This window comes from Pteropus vampyrus, unplaced genomic scaffold (genome assembly GCF_000151845.1).
Source record: "Pteropus vampyrus isolate Shadow unplaced genomic scaffold, Pvam_2.0 Scaffold324, whole genome shotgun sequence".
Lineage (NCBI taxonomy): Eukaryota > Metazoa > Chordata > Mammalia > Chiroptera > Pteropodidae > Pteropus > Pteropus vampyrus.
In genome coordinates, this window is record NW_011889105.1 from 1,610,519 (window position 1) to 1,626,932 (window position 16,414).

General features: G+C 35.7%; 1 protein-coding gene across 2 annotated transcripts in view; it reads right to left on the reverse strand.

Annotated features, from left to right (window-relative positions):
* RORB (RAR related orphan receptor B) overlaps positions 1-16,414 on the reverse strand; it is a 186,125-nt gene that overhangs the window by 56,842 nt on the left and 112,869 nt on the right. The window contains exon 1 of one of the 2 annotated variants that reach the window (XM_023521951.1): positions 4,470-4,557. The exons of the other annotated variant lie outside the window; for it this stretch is intronic. Coding sequence (XP_023377719.1) covers positions 4,470-4,509 — 40 coding nt within the window. The 5' untranslated portion in view covers positions 4,510-4,557. Of the gene's footprint in view, positions 1-4,469; positions 4,558-16,414 lie in introns of those variants that run through there. 2 annotated transcript variants of the gene reach the window in all.

The window sequence follows — 16,414 nt, forward strand, 5'->3', positions numbered from 1 at the left end:
TGCATATTGCTAAGTGAAAGCAGCCAGTTTTAACAAGCTACATATTGTATGATTCCAACTGTATGGCACTTTGGAAAAGGCAAAACTATAGAGATAGTCAAAAAATCAGTGGTTGCCATAGGTTCAGGGGAGAAGGATAAATAGGTAAAACATAAGGAATTGTTAAGGTAGTGAAATTATTCTGTACAATACGGTAATGATGGACACTTGTCCATGCATTTGTCATAACACTGGAACAGTACAATACAAAGAGTGAACCTTAATGTAAACTAATGTAAACAATACAGAGTGAACCTTAATGTAAACTAGGAACTATAGTTAATAATAATGTATCAGTATTGATTCATTAATTGTAATAAACATATCAAACTAATGCGAGATATTAGCAATAGAGGAAATTGTATGTGTGGGGGTGGATGGATATATGGAACTCTGTTCAATTATTTTTTAGATCTAACTATAACTATACTAAAAATTCCATTAATTATTAAAAATAATTGAATTACACAAAAGTGCTTCTTGGAGATAGTGTGGATTACCTGAGACAGCCCAACAAAGACAAGTATGGAGTACTTTAAGAACAACCAATTGAGCAAACATGTTTATTTTTGGCACAGATATTTGCAAAACCAAGTTTCTATCCTCACAATGAATACAATGCTCGTATAGTCCCACACAGTCTAACCTGAACACAGGGCAGACTGAGATGAATGCTAACTGATTTGGAAGAGGGAGACATTGATTTCCACTGTGGGAAGCTGAGAAGATTTAGTGAATGAGGTAGCTTTTGAGCCGGGTCTTGGAAAGCGAGCTGGGACTTCAAGCAGTAAATTTGTAGAGAGAGGGCAAACTTGAAATTGGTGAGTACAGATTGAAAGAGGCAAGTCCAGTTATGAGAGTAAAACTCCAGATTAGGCATTTAAACTTATTTTGGGGATCTAGTTAATGGAGTTAAATGAAAAGTAAATAGCAAGAGACTGCTTTCAGAATTACTGAACAACCATGCTTTTTATCTGTAGTCACGTCAGGTTGAACCATATGAAATTGCCACCTTTTTTTTGGGAACAGTCAATATTGGCAATTTCATATGGTTCGGCCTAATATTACTGTACCACAGTGCTTTAAAATGTGGTTCTTACACTACATTCTTTTCAAGATTACTTGAAAAGACCAATGAACAGGGGCATGCTTGATAAATATAAAAATAAAGCCATTAAATTATACATTTGAAGGTAGATAATTCAAAAGTTGGAACACAATTAAATTAAAAGTTGGAACACAATTAAATTAATTAAAAAAACACAAACACACCAAGAAAACCCTAAGTAACTGAAGTTTGAGGTGGAAAGCACACAATACTACTTTCCATTTTCTTCATGGATAGAAGTGGTAGAGACCACCCCTGAAGTTCTTAGCACTTACTCTGAGAGTTTGAAAATAAGAAAAGCATGTCTCTTTCTGTTCGATGACAAAGAAAGACGAATCTCTTAAACTGCGTTAAAAGAGATACAAGGCAAAACTACAGAGAAAAGGACAAGGGTATATTCTAAAATACAGTGATCAGAATCTAATTTTGATGACTTTGTTTTTGAAAAGAGAAACCTTGTAAAATAAAGTGATATTGCATCTTCTTGTGAGATATCTGGGTGGATTATTTTCCACATGAGGACGATGTCCATGTGAGATCAGAATATCAGCACCATAGTAACATTTTTTTTTTCTCAATGTAATAATAACTTTATTTAACTGGTTCATAACATCCTACAACTTGCTTGAATGGCCAAAAACTAAACTGTAATATTATTTGTCACTGTCATATTTACAAACACTTTTATTTTTTAATACGCCCTTAGCCATTGATGCAGTAAATAATTATATAAGCAAACTTTAGAACATAGGTGAGATATTTGCACCTGCTTTGTGTGTGTCAGAGAGAGCGAGAGAGAGAGAAATGAAAAAAGAACAATCACTACCAGTAGCCCCAAAGACTTCCTTTGCCATTGATTTAGGAAAAAATTTGTATGAATAGGCCCTCCAACATGACATTAGGGAGTTTTCACTTATGGGAGAACACTTTGGACATATAATCACAGCAGTGATCATTATATAAGAACTCAGCTTTTAGGAACTCAATTTTTTGGATTTTCTGCAAGAGCTTTGATTTTGTTTTTAACATAGGCTATGCTACAGTAGCAAATATATCACAAGTTTCCGCATTAAGCATTACACTATTATATTATTTATGTTCTAGCAAACTTGCAATTCAACCCCTTTGCTTCAGCATTAAATCTTGAAATAAAAAAGAAATTATAAGCTTGACAAGACAATCTTAATTTTTACTTTATTTCTAGAGACAAGAACGAGTTCAGAGGTTGTCAAAAGTCACGTTTAGGTTTAGTTCATCCTTACATGAATGGCCTTTTTCAAAAAAGGGGACCTATAGAATTTAGAGGAAGGTATTCTTATCTGCACGTAGCACGAGAAATTATTTTAGGTGTATAGCAATAATTTAGGATGTCAATTTAGGAGCTTCCTTTATAATTTCACACTATGCTACACATGACAAAGGCCCTATAGCAATGTAGGCAAAGGCTTAGCCACCCAACAAATGTAGAATTATTGGTGCATGGCTCCCTCGAAGACTGAAGTGCCTGTTCTGCTGATACTGCACACTTTCCCTAAAGAGATTACCAGCATAATCCTAAACATTATAGGGCCCGAGCTATCTTATTTTTGAGCTCATCAGATCCAGCATGTTGCACATAATCCCTAACAGCTTTATTCAGCGTTTACGTAAGCTGGTGAAGGAACTGTATGAACACGATGACCAAGTAGTAAAAATAGATATCATAATTTTCAAATTCCAAAAGCTCATTCCTTTTGAACTTTTTTTCTACAAGCAGAAAATTCATAATCACTGTTTGATAGTTTACAATCACATTTGCATAGAGGTGTTTATGGTTGTCTCATTTTTTAGTTATGTTCCTTATACATTAATTTCTACCAAAGGTATTTCGATGCTACCAGGTGGACTGAATTGGTGGGAGAAAGTGGTTTTGTTTTGTTTTATTTTGTTTTGGTCATTTCTTTAGAGGTTTGAATGACTTCTTAAGCAGCAGAGATAGTTATTTTGGGGGAAAATAATGGAGGAAAAAGACTGGTGAAAACCAGAAATTGCTAAGTGCAGCACCAAGTATGCTACTGTGGTAACTTAAAAAAAAAAAAAAAAGCTGCAGTTTTAATTTAGAATATTCCTTCTAATTCCACTAAAATTTAAGAGGAAGGTAAAATATCTGCTTCTCTTTGAAAAATGTAAAGACACATTTATTCATAGTTCATTTAAAAAATGAGTTGTGTGTGTGCACACAAACGTAAACTCCTAAAATCATACACTGTGTTTTACGTAATTTTACAACAGGGAAAATTCATATTTCTTTATTGCTTTTTTACACCAAATTAGCGGAGAGAAGAACATTTATGTTTACCTGTCAGCCTCTGCTAATTGTAATTCAAACCCAAAGAGGATTAAGTACATAGACGTTAATACGTCCAGTGTTATTAATTTCTAAACGACAATAGCAACAATATCCTGAGTAAATCTGTCAGTCATAAGGATAAATAGTAGTTTAAAGACTCCATTGATGTCAGAACTGCAATCTGCTGGTAATGGCTTATTTCAATAAAGTTTTAAATACGTACATTTTGAAATCGGCAAATAATTGCATCGAAACAATATCTATTCTTTTTGTAAAAATACAGGCACCAGGAAGCTCTAAACATCGTGGGAAGATGTAATTCTGAGTTTATATAATATATGAAGGAGTTTTAGTTTGATCAGTAACTTTGAACAGTTGTAAAGTTTATATTATTTGAAAGAAACATATCAATTTATATTTTAATATTTCCAACTGTTCACTGCTAGGTAGTACTAGCAAAATATGGCAATAAATCACGCATCCTAGAGGTAAAAAATTTAGGAAAAAACTCAAACATAATTCATCTCATTGTTAATCACCATGCAACCAAATTGAATATTTTTCAAAAAGAGATTCCTTACATATTCAAAAGGTATAATATATTTATAAATTGAATTTTTAAAATTAGAGAAGTTGAATTGATTGTAATGCTAGTGATCCCAATGACTAAAATCAAAGCTATAAAATTGTGACAATTGCGACTTCATGTTAGTGTAATATGGCAGATGACTATTTGAATTCAATCTCAAAACTTTTGCATTTGACAATTCATTTCAGAATATGATAATATTTATATATAAATATGTTCTCCAGTGTAAAATAAAGCCTGAGTGACTTATTTATTACATATATCCTCGAGTCAGAAAATATTGTATTGTTCCCAGATCTAACCATTAACTTATTTTGCTGAGAGTTTATAAATGCTTACTGTCTTGCATGGAGAATAGTTCATATAGCTAAGCATTAGAAGACAAAAGAAAATGTAAAACTCACCAGTGGCGTCAGCTTTAGATTTGAGCTCGTTCTCACACATTTTGACGTTGCAATTAAAAGTCTAACTGAAAAATATTACACTTTTCACCAGCGGTCTGATGAATGCCCCTATGTTACTCTACAACTAGAATCCCAACAGACTGCATTAATGAGATTAAATGAAAGAGGAGTTAAAGGCATCAACTGTTCCATTTCATTAAGTAAGGGTGAAGGGCTGCTCAGGCAAGAAAGGCAGGAAGGAAAATACTGGTTTTTCTTTTTGATACTACTTATTCACAAAGAATGCAGCATTTGCTAAATCACAATCAGCAGTTTAAAAACATCACTTTTCTCCCCAGAATAACAAAGATAGATATAATTACTGCATTTCAATTCTCTTTTGTTTGCATCCCATTGGAATAGGCACATGCCACATAACAGAATCATCTCTGTGATTATAGACATATAATATAAATTTCCTTCAGGATTAGTTTGCTCCATTTTTTAAAATCTCATTTTTTTAAATTAAAATTATTGGGGTGACACTGGTTAATAAAACCAAATAGGTTTTCAGTGTACAGTTCAATAATATGTCATATATATACCACTCAAAGTTAAATTTCCTTCTATCACCGAATATTTGACCCCTTATACCCTTATCTACTTCCCCTTCCCTCTGGAGTTTGCTCCATTTATTTTAGACCCTTTAGTGAGGTCCAGGGAAGGATTGCATAAAGGTATTATCGTATTCCTGTTTTCCCAAATATTGGATCAAAGTTGTCTATGCACACAAGCATTTTATAGTCAAAGAAAATATTCAATACCTTACAGCAGCAGTGGCAACAAAGCCTGGGAACCAGTTTGGGGACTTAATACTAAGCTGGTCACTTGGCACCAACCCTAAGGTCAAGGGTGACTTAATTCTCCCAGTATGCCTCAGTGCTCTCACTTATAAAATAAGAATGATGAAGACACAAAGGCAGAAATTTCTGATCTTCATCCCTTGTCACTAGAAAGAATAAATATATGAATATGTAAAAATTGCACTGACTTCCATAGAAAACAGGATGACCTTTATGGGAGAACAAAATGCTCACATGAGTGTCAGGTTCATTTAACTTTTGCTTAGCATTATTAAATTGTTTCAGTGATGAATCTCAAACCTTTCTCTTTACCCTTCACCTTCCCATCACCTTCAACAACTATGATTTTCTTTTCACTAATCCTTTGTCACAAATGGTTTCTTGATCTCCTTTCCTTCTGTTTCTCTCGTCTCTTAAACATCTCTGCTTTTTCCTGGCTCATGTCGTGGTAGAACTGCTTTTCGATAGGAAGAAAGGCAAGTGGTGGAAAAGTGGTTAAGGGAGGCTGGGTAAACTCATCAAATATTATTGTCAGCATGGTAGAGCTGAGCCCAGTGATGCTCAGCTTTGGATGCTCATTGAAATAATCTAGAACATTGATGCCCAGGGATTTCTCTCTTACCTCCCAAAGATTTGTTTAGTGTAGTGGCCAAGGCATCTAAGGTTTTTAAATATTTCTAAAGTGTTTCTAATGGGCAGCTGGGACTGAAATCCCCTGGAATGTTTCTCAAAATCACCAAAGACATATATTTAATGTATAGATTTCTGACCCTCACCAACTATCGAGTCAGAATCATCTGAGGAGGGGCCTGGGAATCTATAGTAATAAGCACTTAAGTATTTGCTATGATAGGTAAATTTGCGAAAAACTCGAGGAAAGAAACTTGGACTTTGAATTAGAACATCTGATTCTAAATTCTTAGGTAAGTTACTTAACATTTTCTGTGCCTCAGTTTGCATATCTCTAAAATAAGATCATAACATCTACCCATTAGAGTTATATGAAGAGTAAATTTGAAAATCTGTAGCACAGTGTCTGGTACCTGTTGGAAATTCAGTAAATACACCTGAAAATCAATCTGCCTGCCCTTGCTTATCTCCAAGACATGCATTTTAGCTGTTGATTGTGGTTATCATTTGTTCATTCAGTCAATATGTATTAATTAATTAATACAAATGCTCCTATGTTACTCCACAATTAGAATCTCAACAGACTGGATTAATTAATTTATTAATAATTAATACTATCTGTACAAGTATTTTTGTACTAGGCAATGAGAAATAAATATTACGGAACTCATAATCCAATGTGTATTGAAAACCTATAAATTTAATTCTATTTAAATTTCTCCATCGTAATTGTCAGTTTTCTGTATAATACTAGAAATAATATTTTTAGAAGACCTGTTGGTAATAAGAAGTGGGAAAGTCATTTTAAAACTTATTTTGGTCAAAAAGTAAACAAATTTTTAGGAAAGCAGATGTTTCATGTGTTATAGTTTAAATAAGGAGACAGAATTGTTCTCTGTGAACTATTTAAAGGTTATTAAATACTAACTTGTGTGAAATGAAATTAATAGGCACACTCATAGGGTGCTGGAAGCCAAATCTCAGAGTTAGAAAGTTATATCTCCTCATGCCTCCTAAGCCTTGAAAAGATCCAGCTCATGCTCTGGCCGAAGAGGAAGTGGGTACCAAGATCATCAAAACAGACTCAGTGGCTTCTTGATACACAGAGTACGCTCATTCCCCTAGAAACGAAGGGCAGGGATGGAGACAGGAGCACATACATGGAAGGAGGGGGCAGGATCCAGACTGTATAGGGGGTGTATGGTCAGTAAAGAAGAAAAAAATGGTTGGGATTTCTCTAGAATTAAAGTTTTCCCATATCCCTTTCCTTCTCAAAAACTTTTCAGCCCTCCATGATTCACAAATAAACCTAATCTCCTCCTTGGCCTGGTTTTTCACAGCCTGGGTCAGCATTGTCTTCAGGTACGCACTCCGTGACCCAGGGCCAAAAGCATCCATTCACCTTTGGATTCTGCCCCAAATTCCTCACTTCTCTGCCTTTCACACCACTTCTCTCTCCTCCATGGCCCTCCTAAAGGCTTTGCTCCTCTGCACTCCAACTACCCACATCCAACCTATTTTTGAAGACTCAGAGCAACTCCCACCATCTCTGCAAAGCATCCCCTGACCACTCCATCCACAGTGATTACCCTGGGCTCCTACGTCCCCACCATTCATTTGATCCTGGTGTTCTTCGTTAATCCTATTTATATGCTTACCTTTCACCTTGACTGTAAGCTCCTTAGGGATAAAACTCTCTCTTTGTGTGTGTCTCAGTGTTTAGCATAGAGAATCAATAAAACGTATGGAGTCCATCAGTGGGTGAGGGTACACTTGCTGCCTGACTGAAGCACTGGAGAACTGTAGATAAGTCTCACTACCTACTCCAACCATTTCTTTTTAACTTGTGTTTCACTTTGAGAGCTCATCTTTGGGGGCATATTGGCTTATTTGCTTGCTGCCACTTAGTAGAAACGAGAGTTTAAGGAAAAAAGCACTTGCCTCTTTTTGTTCTTTATTTAATCATAACTGGTTCTTAGTGTAGGAACAAAGAGATTAGAAAAAAAAAACTTCTCTCGATTTCTTGTTTTCCCTTCATCAACTAACTTTTCTTTCATCCCCTTCATCTGGCATTTAATTGCTACTTTAGACTGTCATTCCATTGGTTTAGGTCTTTCCTCTGTCCTGTTGGTAGATTTCTTTTTCTCTGATTAGGAGTATTATAATGAGAGGTGAGAGAGAGTTGATCGCTCCCCTGGATGGCTCTCCCTCGAGCCTATTCCACTGGAGACTGTGGCTGTTATACACTTGTCATACCAACGTGGTACTTAGATTGTCCTTGATATAACAAGACATTAAGCTAGTGGGACAGAAAAGTTCTTTAAAAAAAAAAAAAAACTCTCCTAAGATTCAAGGGGGACATGAGAAATGAAGCTCCTTAAACAAAGAAGGGTCATGAAAGAGAGAAAGCTTGATTTTATAGGAAACTGTCCCTCTTTAGCACTGTGGTTCTCAAAGTGTCATTCCCTAGAACAGCTGGATCAGCAGCATCACTTGGGAAATTGTTAGAAATGCCAATTCCCAGGCCTGCCTCAGGCCTCCAGAATCAAAAACTGGTGGTGGTAGTGGTGGTGGTGGTGGTGGTGGGGTGTGTGTGTGTGTGTGTGTGTTGCAGGGGAGACCAACAGTCTATGTTTTCATCCTCTAGGTGGTTTTGATGCACACTCATGTTTCAGAGTCACTGGTTTAAAGCATGAGTTTTCCAATTAGGACAAGCTAGAGTTAATTTGCAGCTCTCACATACGAGTTGTATGGTCTGCACAAGTTATTTAATCTTCTGATGCCTTTGTTTCATCATTTGTAAAATGCTTCCTACCAGATAGAAGTGTTGAAGAATTTAAAGTAATTCCCAAGACTCTTGCTGCAGACCAATTCGGTAAGAATTTTTGGAAGACCAGGCATTTTTATTTTACAGAAGATACCAAGATAATTTTGCACAGAATAATATACTGTTATTATATATTAAAATTAATATTGACAAGAAAAAAAGGTGTGAGATTAAATGCAGGTCAGAATTAATCATCAGTAATATTAGATGCCATATTCATTATTTCCATAATTTTATCCCAATTCAATGGTAGAAAAGTACAGAGAATGCTAAAATGTAGGTTCTAGAGCATAGTTTCCCAGCCTCGCCATTATTGATATTTTGGGCTGGATAATTCTTTTATCCTGAGGAGCTGTTTTGTACATTGTAAACATCCTTGGCCTCTATCAATTAGATGCTAGTTGTGAAAACCAAAAAAGTTTCTAAATATTACCATATATTCCCTGGGGGATAAAATAATCCCTGGTTGACAACTCTAGTTGTTCTATAGTTTCAGTGCCTATATACAAATCTAGACTTCACTATTTAACAGCTATATGATTAGAGCAAGGTATTGAAGTCCTCTGCGCTTCAGTTTTCGCTCCTGTGACATGGAGGTAATAATTGTACCCACTTAATAGAGTTCGTTATGCCATTTGAAAAATAAAAAGAAAAGATGCATATAAAGCACTGAGAACAGTATCTGTGACCATGGTAATGTTATGGATTGGATGTTTACGGCCCCCTTTTCCCCCAAGTACTATGTTGAGATCCTAACTTCCAATGTGATGGTAGTAAGAGGTGGGGCATTTGAAAAGTGGTCATGAGAGTGGAGCATTCATGAATGAAATTAGTGCCCTTATAAAAGGACCCCAGAGAGCTCTCTCGCTCCCTTTTCACCAAGTGAGGATATAATGAGAAGTTGGCAGTTTGCAACCTTGAAGAGGGCTCTCACCAGAACCCAAACATCTTGGATTTCCAGCCTCAGAACTGTGAGAAATAAATTTTTGTTGTTTCTAAGCCAGCCAGTCCATGGTACTTTGTTATGGCAGCTTGAACAGATTAAGATAGTACACATTCAGTAAATGTCAACTATCCTTTATAGATGCATAGCTAGATAGAAAGATAGACAGACAGATAGATGACAGATAGATAGATAGATGATAGATAGAGAGATAGATAGAGAGAGAGATAGATTGATTGATAGTCTTATTTTGATTCTGCACCTTTGGGAAAACTCTTCTTCTAAAGTCTTTAGAAAGAAGTTTTGTAGATGTGTATCCATTCATCAATTCTTCCTCTGAATCATGACTCAGAATGACAAAATACTCATACACACCTTAGAGTCTATAGCTGGTATAGCAGACAGAGAGAAGAGCATGTCAGAATCAGAACAAGGTGCTATTTCCACCCTTTTTCAGCTACACACTTTTAGGAAGTGACTTAACCTCATTTGTAAAGTAGGGAAAATAATTAATATTTCATTTATTTATTACAGCAATTATATTAGACGTTATATGTGAAAGCATATAAGTCATTATCCTGGTATACAGAAGGTGCTCAATAAAGATCTAATTCCCTTAATATCATAGTTGATGAGAGCATAGCAGGAAACAAGGTCAGCTTGGTCCCTGTCTTCATGGACGCACAATGGTATCTTTTCATTTAAATTGACAAGTAAGCAGTGAAAAGAGGTTTTCTGGTCATGATAACATTTTATTCTGCCAAAACTGCATTTGCAAAATGAGGTTTATGAAGGGTACTTAGTAAGATTAAACATATACTTTAATGTAGTCAAAACTATACTCCAGAAGGTGAAAAGAATGGGTTAATCCAGTGATGGTTTTATAAATGCATCATTTATGCTACTGCTCAACAGCAAAATTGTAAATATCCTTGGCCTCTCTCCACTAGATGACAGTATCACTCCCTAGCTGTGACAACAAGAAAAGTTTCCAAATATTGCCAAATAACCCCTGGGGGACACTTATCTTGTACAATCTATTTAAGGAAATTTAGTAGTTTAATTCTGATGTAGAGTAGTGATTATTACCTTAATCAGTAGCTAAATTATTCTGGTGACTAAGCTTACAAATATTTTAACATTGGTTCAAACCCACATTACAAAAACCATTTATATTTCTAAGCATTTTTCCAATGGTGCTCCTACTTATTTTCCATTCAGAGGAAAGTTATATAGATGATCGAATGGAAAACAAAGAGAGTAGCAATATTCTTATTGGACGATATTAGTAGTAGATCCTAAAATTCAAATGGCAGAAATCTTAAGCCCTGGTTTCTCATTTATTAACATATTCTTAAGCTTCCTTATAACAGATCAGGTTTTAAACTTTAAGAAAATTAATAGGAACAATGCTTGGTATCATATAAAATATATTCCTTCCATTATTTGAATTATTAAATTGATAAAATACGTAAGTTTAATTTTGGGGAACAAGTAATTTTTTATTTTCATTAAAAAGTGCTAAATATTTTTCAAGACTTTACTTTTTAGAGAAGTTGTACAACAAAATTGAAAGATAGAGTTTTTCTATATAACTCCTGCCATACATATGCATAGCCTCCCCCATTATCAACATCATTCACTAGAATGGTATATATATTTTTTAACATGGGTGAACCTACATCAACACATCATAACCACCCAAAGTCCATAGTTTACATTAAGACTTACTCATGGTGTTGTACATTCTGTAGGTTTAGACAAATTTATAATGACATGTATCCATTATTATAATATACAGAATATTTTCACTGCCCTGAAAATCCTCTGTGCTCTGTATCATCTCTCCCTCCCTCTTCCTCCAGCAATCACTGATCTTTTTCTTGTCTCCTTTGTTTTGCTTTTAACATTTTTGATATTTAGCAAATTCTATTTAAGTCAGCAGACTTATTTAAGAGTCGAGACTTGAACGTTAGGAAATAGCTGAAACCCAATCACTTCTTGACATTTGTTCATTCAGCAAATACATGTTTGTTGAGTACATACAATATTTTAGTAACTAAGTTAAATACCTTCCTTTAAGTTCCTTCATAAGCCTATATATGAAAATACCACTATGATCTGTATGTAAGCCTACTGTGCAGGAAGAGTAAGAGATTTCCTTGGTTTTCTTTTAGCATCTGGTTACACGTAATAAGACAACTATTATCTGGTACCATGGGAGATGATAGTAATTTTGCATGTTGCTGAATATGCAGCATCACAGGATGAGCTTTGATTATTTTAATCCAGGACACATGACTGTAAGCTGCTGCACCTGAGATCTATATTATTACACACTCTTGCATGGTCGTCATCCATGCTAGCTCAGAATTTTCTAGCAAAATCATTTCCACTTCTCAAGAGTTTGGTCTTCTCCCACTGTGATCATCAAGTAAAAAGAATAACTTCTTTTTATGAACGTCAATGATTTTTAACCCTAGATCTCTAGGCTCTGTCATTTAGGCTCTCCTTAGATTCTATTTTATCTTTCTTTCTGTATAAAGGCATCAACAACATAACCTATTTTACATGAGAACCAGGCAATTCTGTCAGAAAGAATTAAAGTATAGTCATTAGTGTTAAATGAACTCAATAAAAGAGTTGAGTTTCTCATCTTGTATCTTCTAAGGAACATATTCACCAAGAGACAACCACCAGATACAGTAAATTTACTTAAAATGTAGAAAGTCCAAGAATGGTAGCATTATCTCTGTGTGTCGTCCAAGTTTGCATTAGTAGAAAGAAATCTGTCCCTGAAGCAGAACTCTGCAGTTTTTTTTCCCTAGCTCATCCTGGGACATCTTACAGCATCTTACAGCCAACCAAAATTGTGAATATTTTACTGAACGGAATAAGAAACAAATTGAGAATGTAAAACCACATAAACAAATCACATGTTGCCAAACTAAATGTAGATTTAGCATCCTTGAAAAACAAAATCTTTCATTTCTAACTTAAAAGTGAAAACAGGAGTTTAGTCTGATTTAAAGTTAAAAGCAGAAAATCCTGAGAAGCAATCAAAGGCAAATATATCAAACCATTCATTGTTTTCATTTGCAGACTACTCCAGGATCCCTGAAATTAACAGCTACTACGGACTAAGAATTTAGTATGTGCCAGGCTCTGTGTTAAGAACTTTAATGCACTACTTCATTTATTTATCACAATAACTCTGGGAGGTAGATGTTTGTACTCTCAAGTAACTGGTGAAGAAACTGAGGCACAGCAGGGCTAAGGAAGGGAACCTATAGTGGTGGTGAGCAGCACCAGCTCCACCTCCTGCTCTGTGTACTTGTTAGATATGCAGATTCTCTGGCCCACCTCAAATCTTCTGGGGTATGGTACAGAAACTCTAGGAGTGAACATTGTAGCACTCCATGTTTTAAGAAGCCCTCCAGCTGATTCTAATGACTGTTGAAGTCTGAGAGTAATGGCTTAGACCACACAATTAATAATGGTGGATCCATGTCTGTTTTGGCATTTAAGCCCACACTCTAAATTACATACACAATAGATAGACTTGTGCACAAACGTGGGAGACCTTTAGGAGCACTTGAAGAAAGATATACTTTTTACTAACTGTTAAGTTTTGCTTGTTTCATCTATTTGAAGAAATCCCGAAGGCCTATGTTTCTAGCCCCTGTGATTTCAGCAGGGCTCAATGATCCCTGCAAACAAGGACAAAATGCACATTCCACAAGCCTTTCCTTCTCTGTTTCTAAAGAGCAGACAGACACTGGGTTACTTCCTCACTGGGGCAATCTGACGATTGCTGTGGTGGACAGAATGCCCGCACTGTGGAAAACAGAGCATGTCACTGTTGTTGGGGTTAAAAATCCACTGCATGTTTCTCTTGGGGTTCACTTACCAGCAATATCATGAGTTTTTGGTTCTAAAGTCTATCTATGATCCTTTTAACCCTCATGAAATGTGATTACCTGTCATAAGTCTGTGGGTCTGAATAAGAAAAGAATTGTCACTTTCTCTTTCTACCTTTTAAATATGACACTAGGCTGGGTTGGCATTTTCTTCATTACTATTTTTATTTGTCATTTTACCTTTGCTATACATCATGCTGACTGTTACTTCAAGACTGAATGAAAGATTTAAACTGCAGTTTCCCTGAAGAAAAACAAGAGAAACAAAGATAAATACATGTTTATGATGACCTCTCCCTTCGTTTCCTAGGATTAAAGAGTTACTGTATAAAACTTGTAAGATTACCCAATTTTGTCAGAACAAAGGGTAAAATGCTGAATGTGGACACAATTTAGTGAATGTAAGAGCATCTGCCTTTCCATTTTATTTACGTTTTTTCCCTCCTTAATACTTATAAGGTGTTCAAGTCACTGTTTGGGGCACTATTAAGTGGTAAATTCAAGTTATTTCGAATCTCTTGAAAAGCATTATCAAAATATTGCTGCTTTGGAGGTCAAGAAAACCTAGGGAATTTTCTGTGATAAATGTCATATCAAAGACTTAAAAGACTACTTTTCTTACCCTATTTAGACAATTTCCCCCCCTTGGGCTGAGATAAAATCTCCAAGTAGAAATAATTGCTATTTAATATCAGTGCACTTACTAACAAATAATAATTGGATGATCTGGAGGAATAAACATGGAATAATTGTCTTATAATTGAAAATTAAGAACTGTATCCCATCAGCTAAAAAATTTTTCAGATGAGTAGGGCATGAATGCTGCAGGAACATTTCAATAAATAAAGGACAATATGTATCTTCGACTCTGACAGAAACACTCATAAAGGGAACAACCCAATTTGCTCATGCCCTTGAAACTAATGGGACCAAGAACCTAAAAATTAACTTTTGTTTTCTGAAGGCAGTTGATGGGTGATGTGTTGGAGGAGCAGCCGCCTTAGGTATGTTTCAGAAAAGTGCTTATTCTGATTTTCTGAAGGGAGACTAAATGGCCTTGCTGAGGAGTTTATATTGCTTAAGGTGTGAAAAAGACACAATCATTAGAATACCTTAAAACAGGAAAGGATTCAAATATTTACACACAAAAAAATGAATCAATATGAGAATTAAGACAGAGCTAGTCATCAGCATTAGATGTGTCCTGTCTTATTTGAGATCCTAGATTGTTAGTTCAGAAAATAACAATAGGCCTTTTTAAAAAAAAAAAAAAAGGATCTTATCCTGTGTAAATTATAGGGAAATGAGAAAAACAAAGTAACATTTTGTGCTTAATCTCCCATTCCGTGTACAGTAAAATAATACCAGCATGCTCTGTTTTGTTTGCATGTAATGGAATAAACTCTTTGCAATGGACTGAATGTTTGTGTCTTCACCAAATTTATATGTTAAAACTTTAGTATTAGGAGGTGGGGCCTTTAAGAAGTGATTAGGTCATAAGGGTAGCACGCTCATGAATGGGATTAGGGTTTTTATAAGAAGAGGCCAGAGAGTTAGTTAGCTCTTTCTTTCTGCCATGTAAGGATACAATAAGAAGTTGGCAGTTTGCAACACAGAAGAATGACCTCACCAGAACCTAACGATGCTGGCACCTTGATCTCAGGCTTCCGGCCTCCAGAACTGGGAGAAATAAATTTCTGTCTCTCATAATCCTCCCAGTGTGTGGCATTTTGTTATAGCAACCGGAACAGACTAAGACAGTCCTCTTTCTTTTTCTATTTTGGCATAATGGTTAGTACAGTGGTACTCAACCTTTTAAAATTATAGCACACTAAAGCAAGGCAAAGACCTTACAGTGCTCCTACTCCACCCATGCCCACTTTCTAGTGGGTTTCCAACTATATGTGTGTTTAGATATGTAAAGTAACAACTTTAAAATATGATAGTTTAATTTCTTCACAGAATAATAAATTAGAACCATTTGTTTCTGGATATAAATATTTTAATAACTCCTTGAAATCCATTAAGTAAGTTACTAGTAAATTGGTCCTTAGACTTATGTGAAAATGAAATTCCAAAGAATTGTCATTTGCCTATTATAAGAACTGAAAACAAAAGGGCTTGTAATATTTAATTAGAAGTTGGCCTAGAAGAATTCATGGCCTTCCCATGACCTGAGGATCTCACTTTGAGAAACATTGGTTTGTGGCATGGGCTTTGGACCTGTGCTCATGTTCAAGTCCATTCAAGTCCATTCAAGAGATACACCTTTATTCAAGATGATCAACCTCTCTGCATCTAAGTTTCCTCATCTATCAAACTGGTGTGATGATTCCAACCTCATAGGTTGTTGAAAGAATAAAATGAAATCCTGTGTGAGATAAGTGGCCCATGCTTGGCACACAGAAAGTTGTCAGCATGTGGTGGTCATTATAAAGCACAAAAACAGCCCATCCCATAGCTGAGCTTGCTGCCACTATGCCGGAAAAGAGCCACAATGTCAGGAGTGCAGGGTATCTGTATTTTCCTCATTATTAGAGGCTGAGAGTCCTCCCAGAGAGCCACTACTGGGGATGCATATGTTTTGGGGTTGAATACCTGAAATTCTTATGACTTGGCGCATCATATGTGAAGGAAAGCTGCCCCATGTACCATGCGTTCCTACCGCCAGAGGACACGTCATCTCCCACACTAGTTCTTTCCCCTGTAATTCTATGACAGGGAAAATTACATGGACCAATTAATTCAGCAATAAATTCTTATCAAATGCACATTAACTGCCT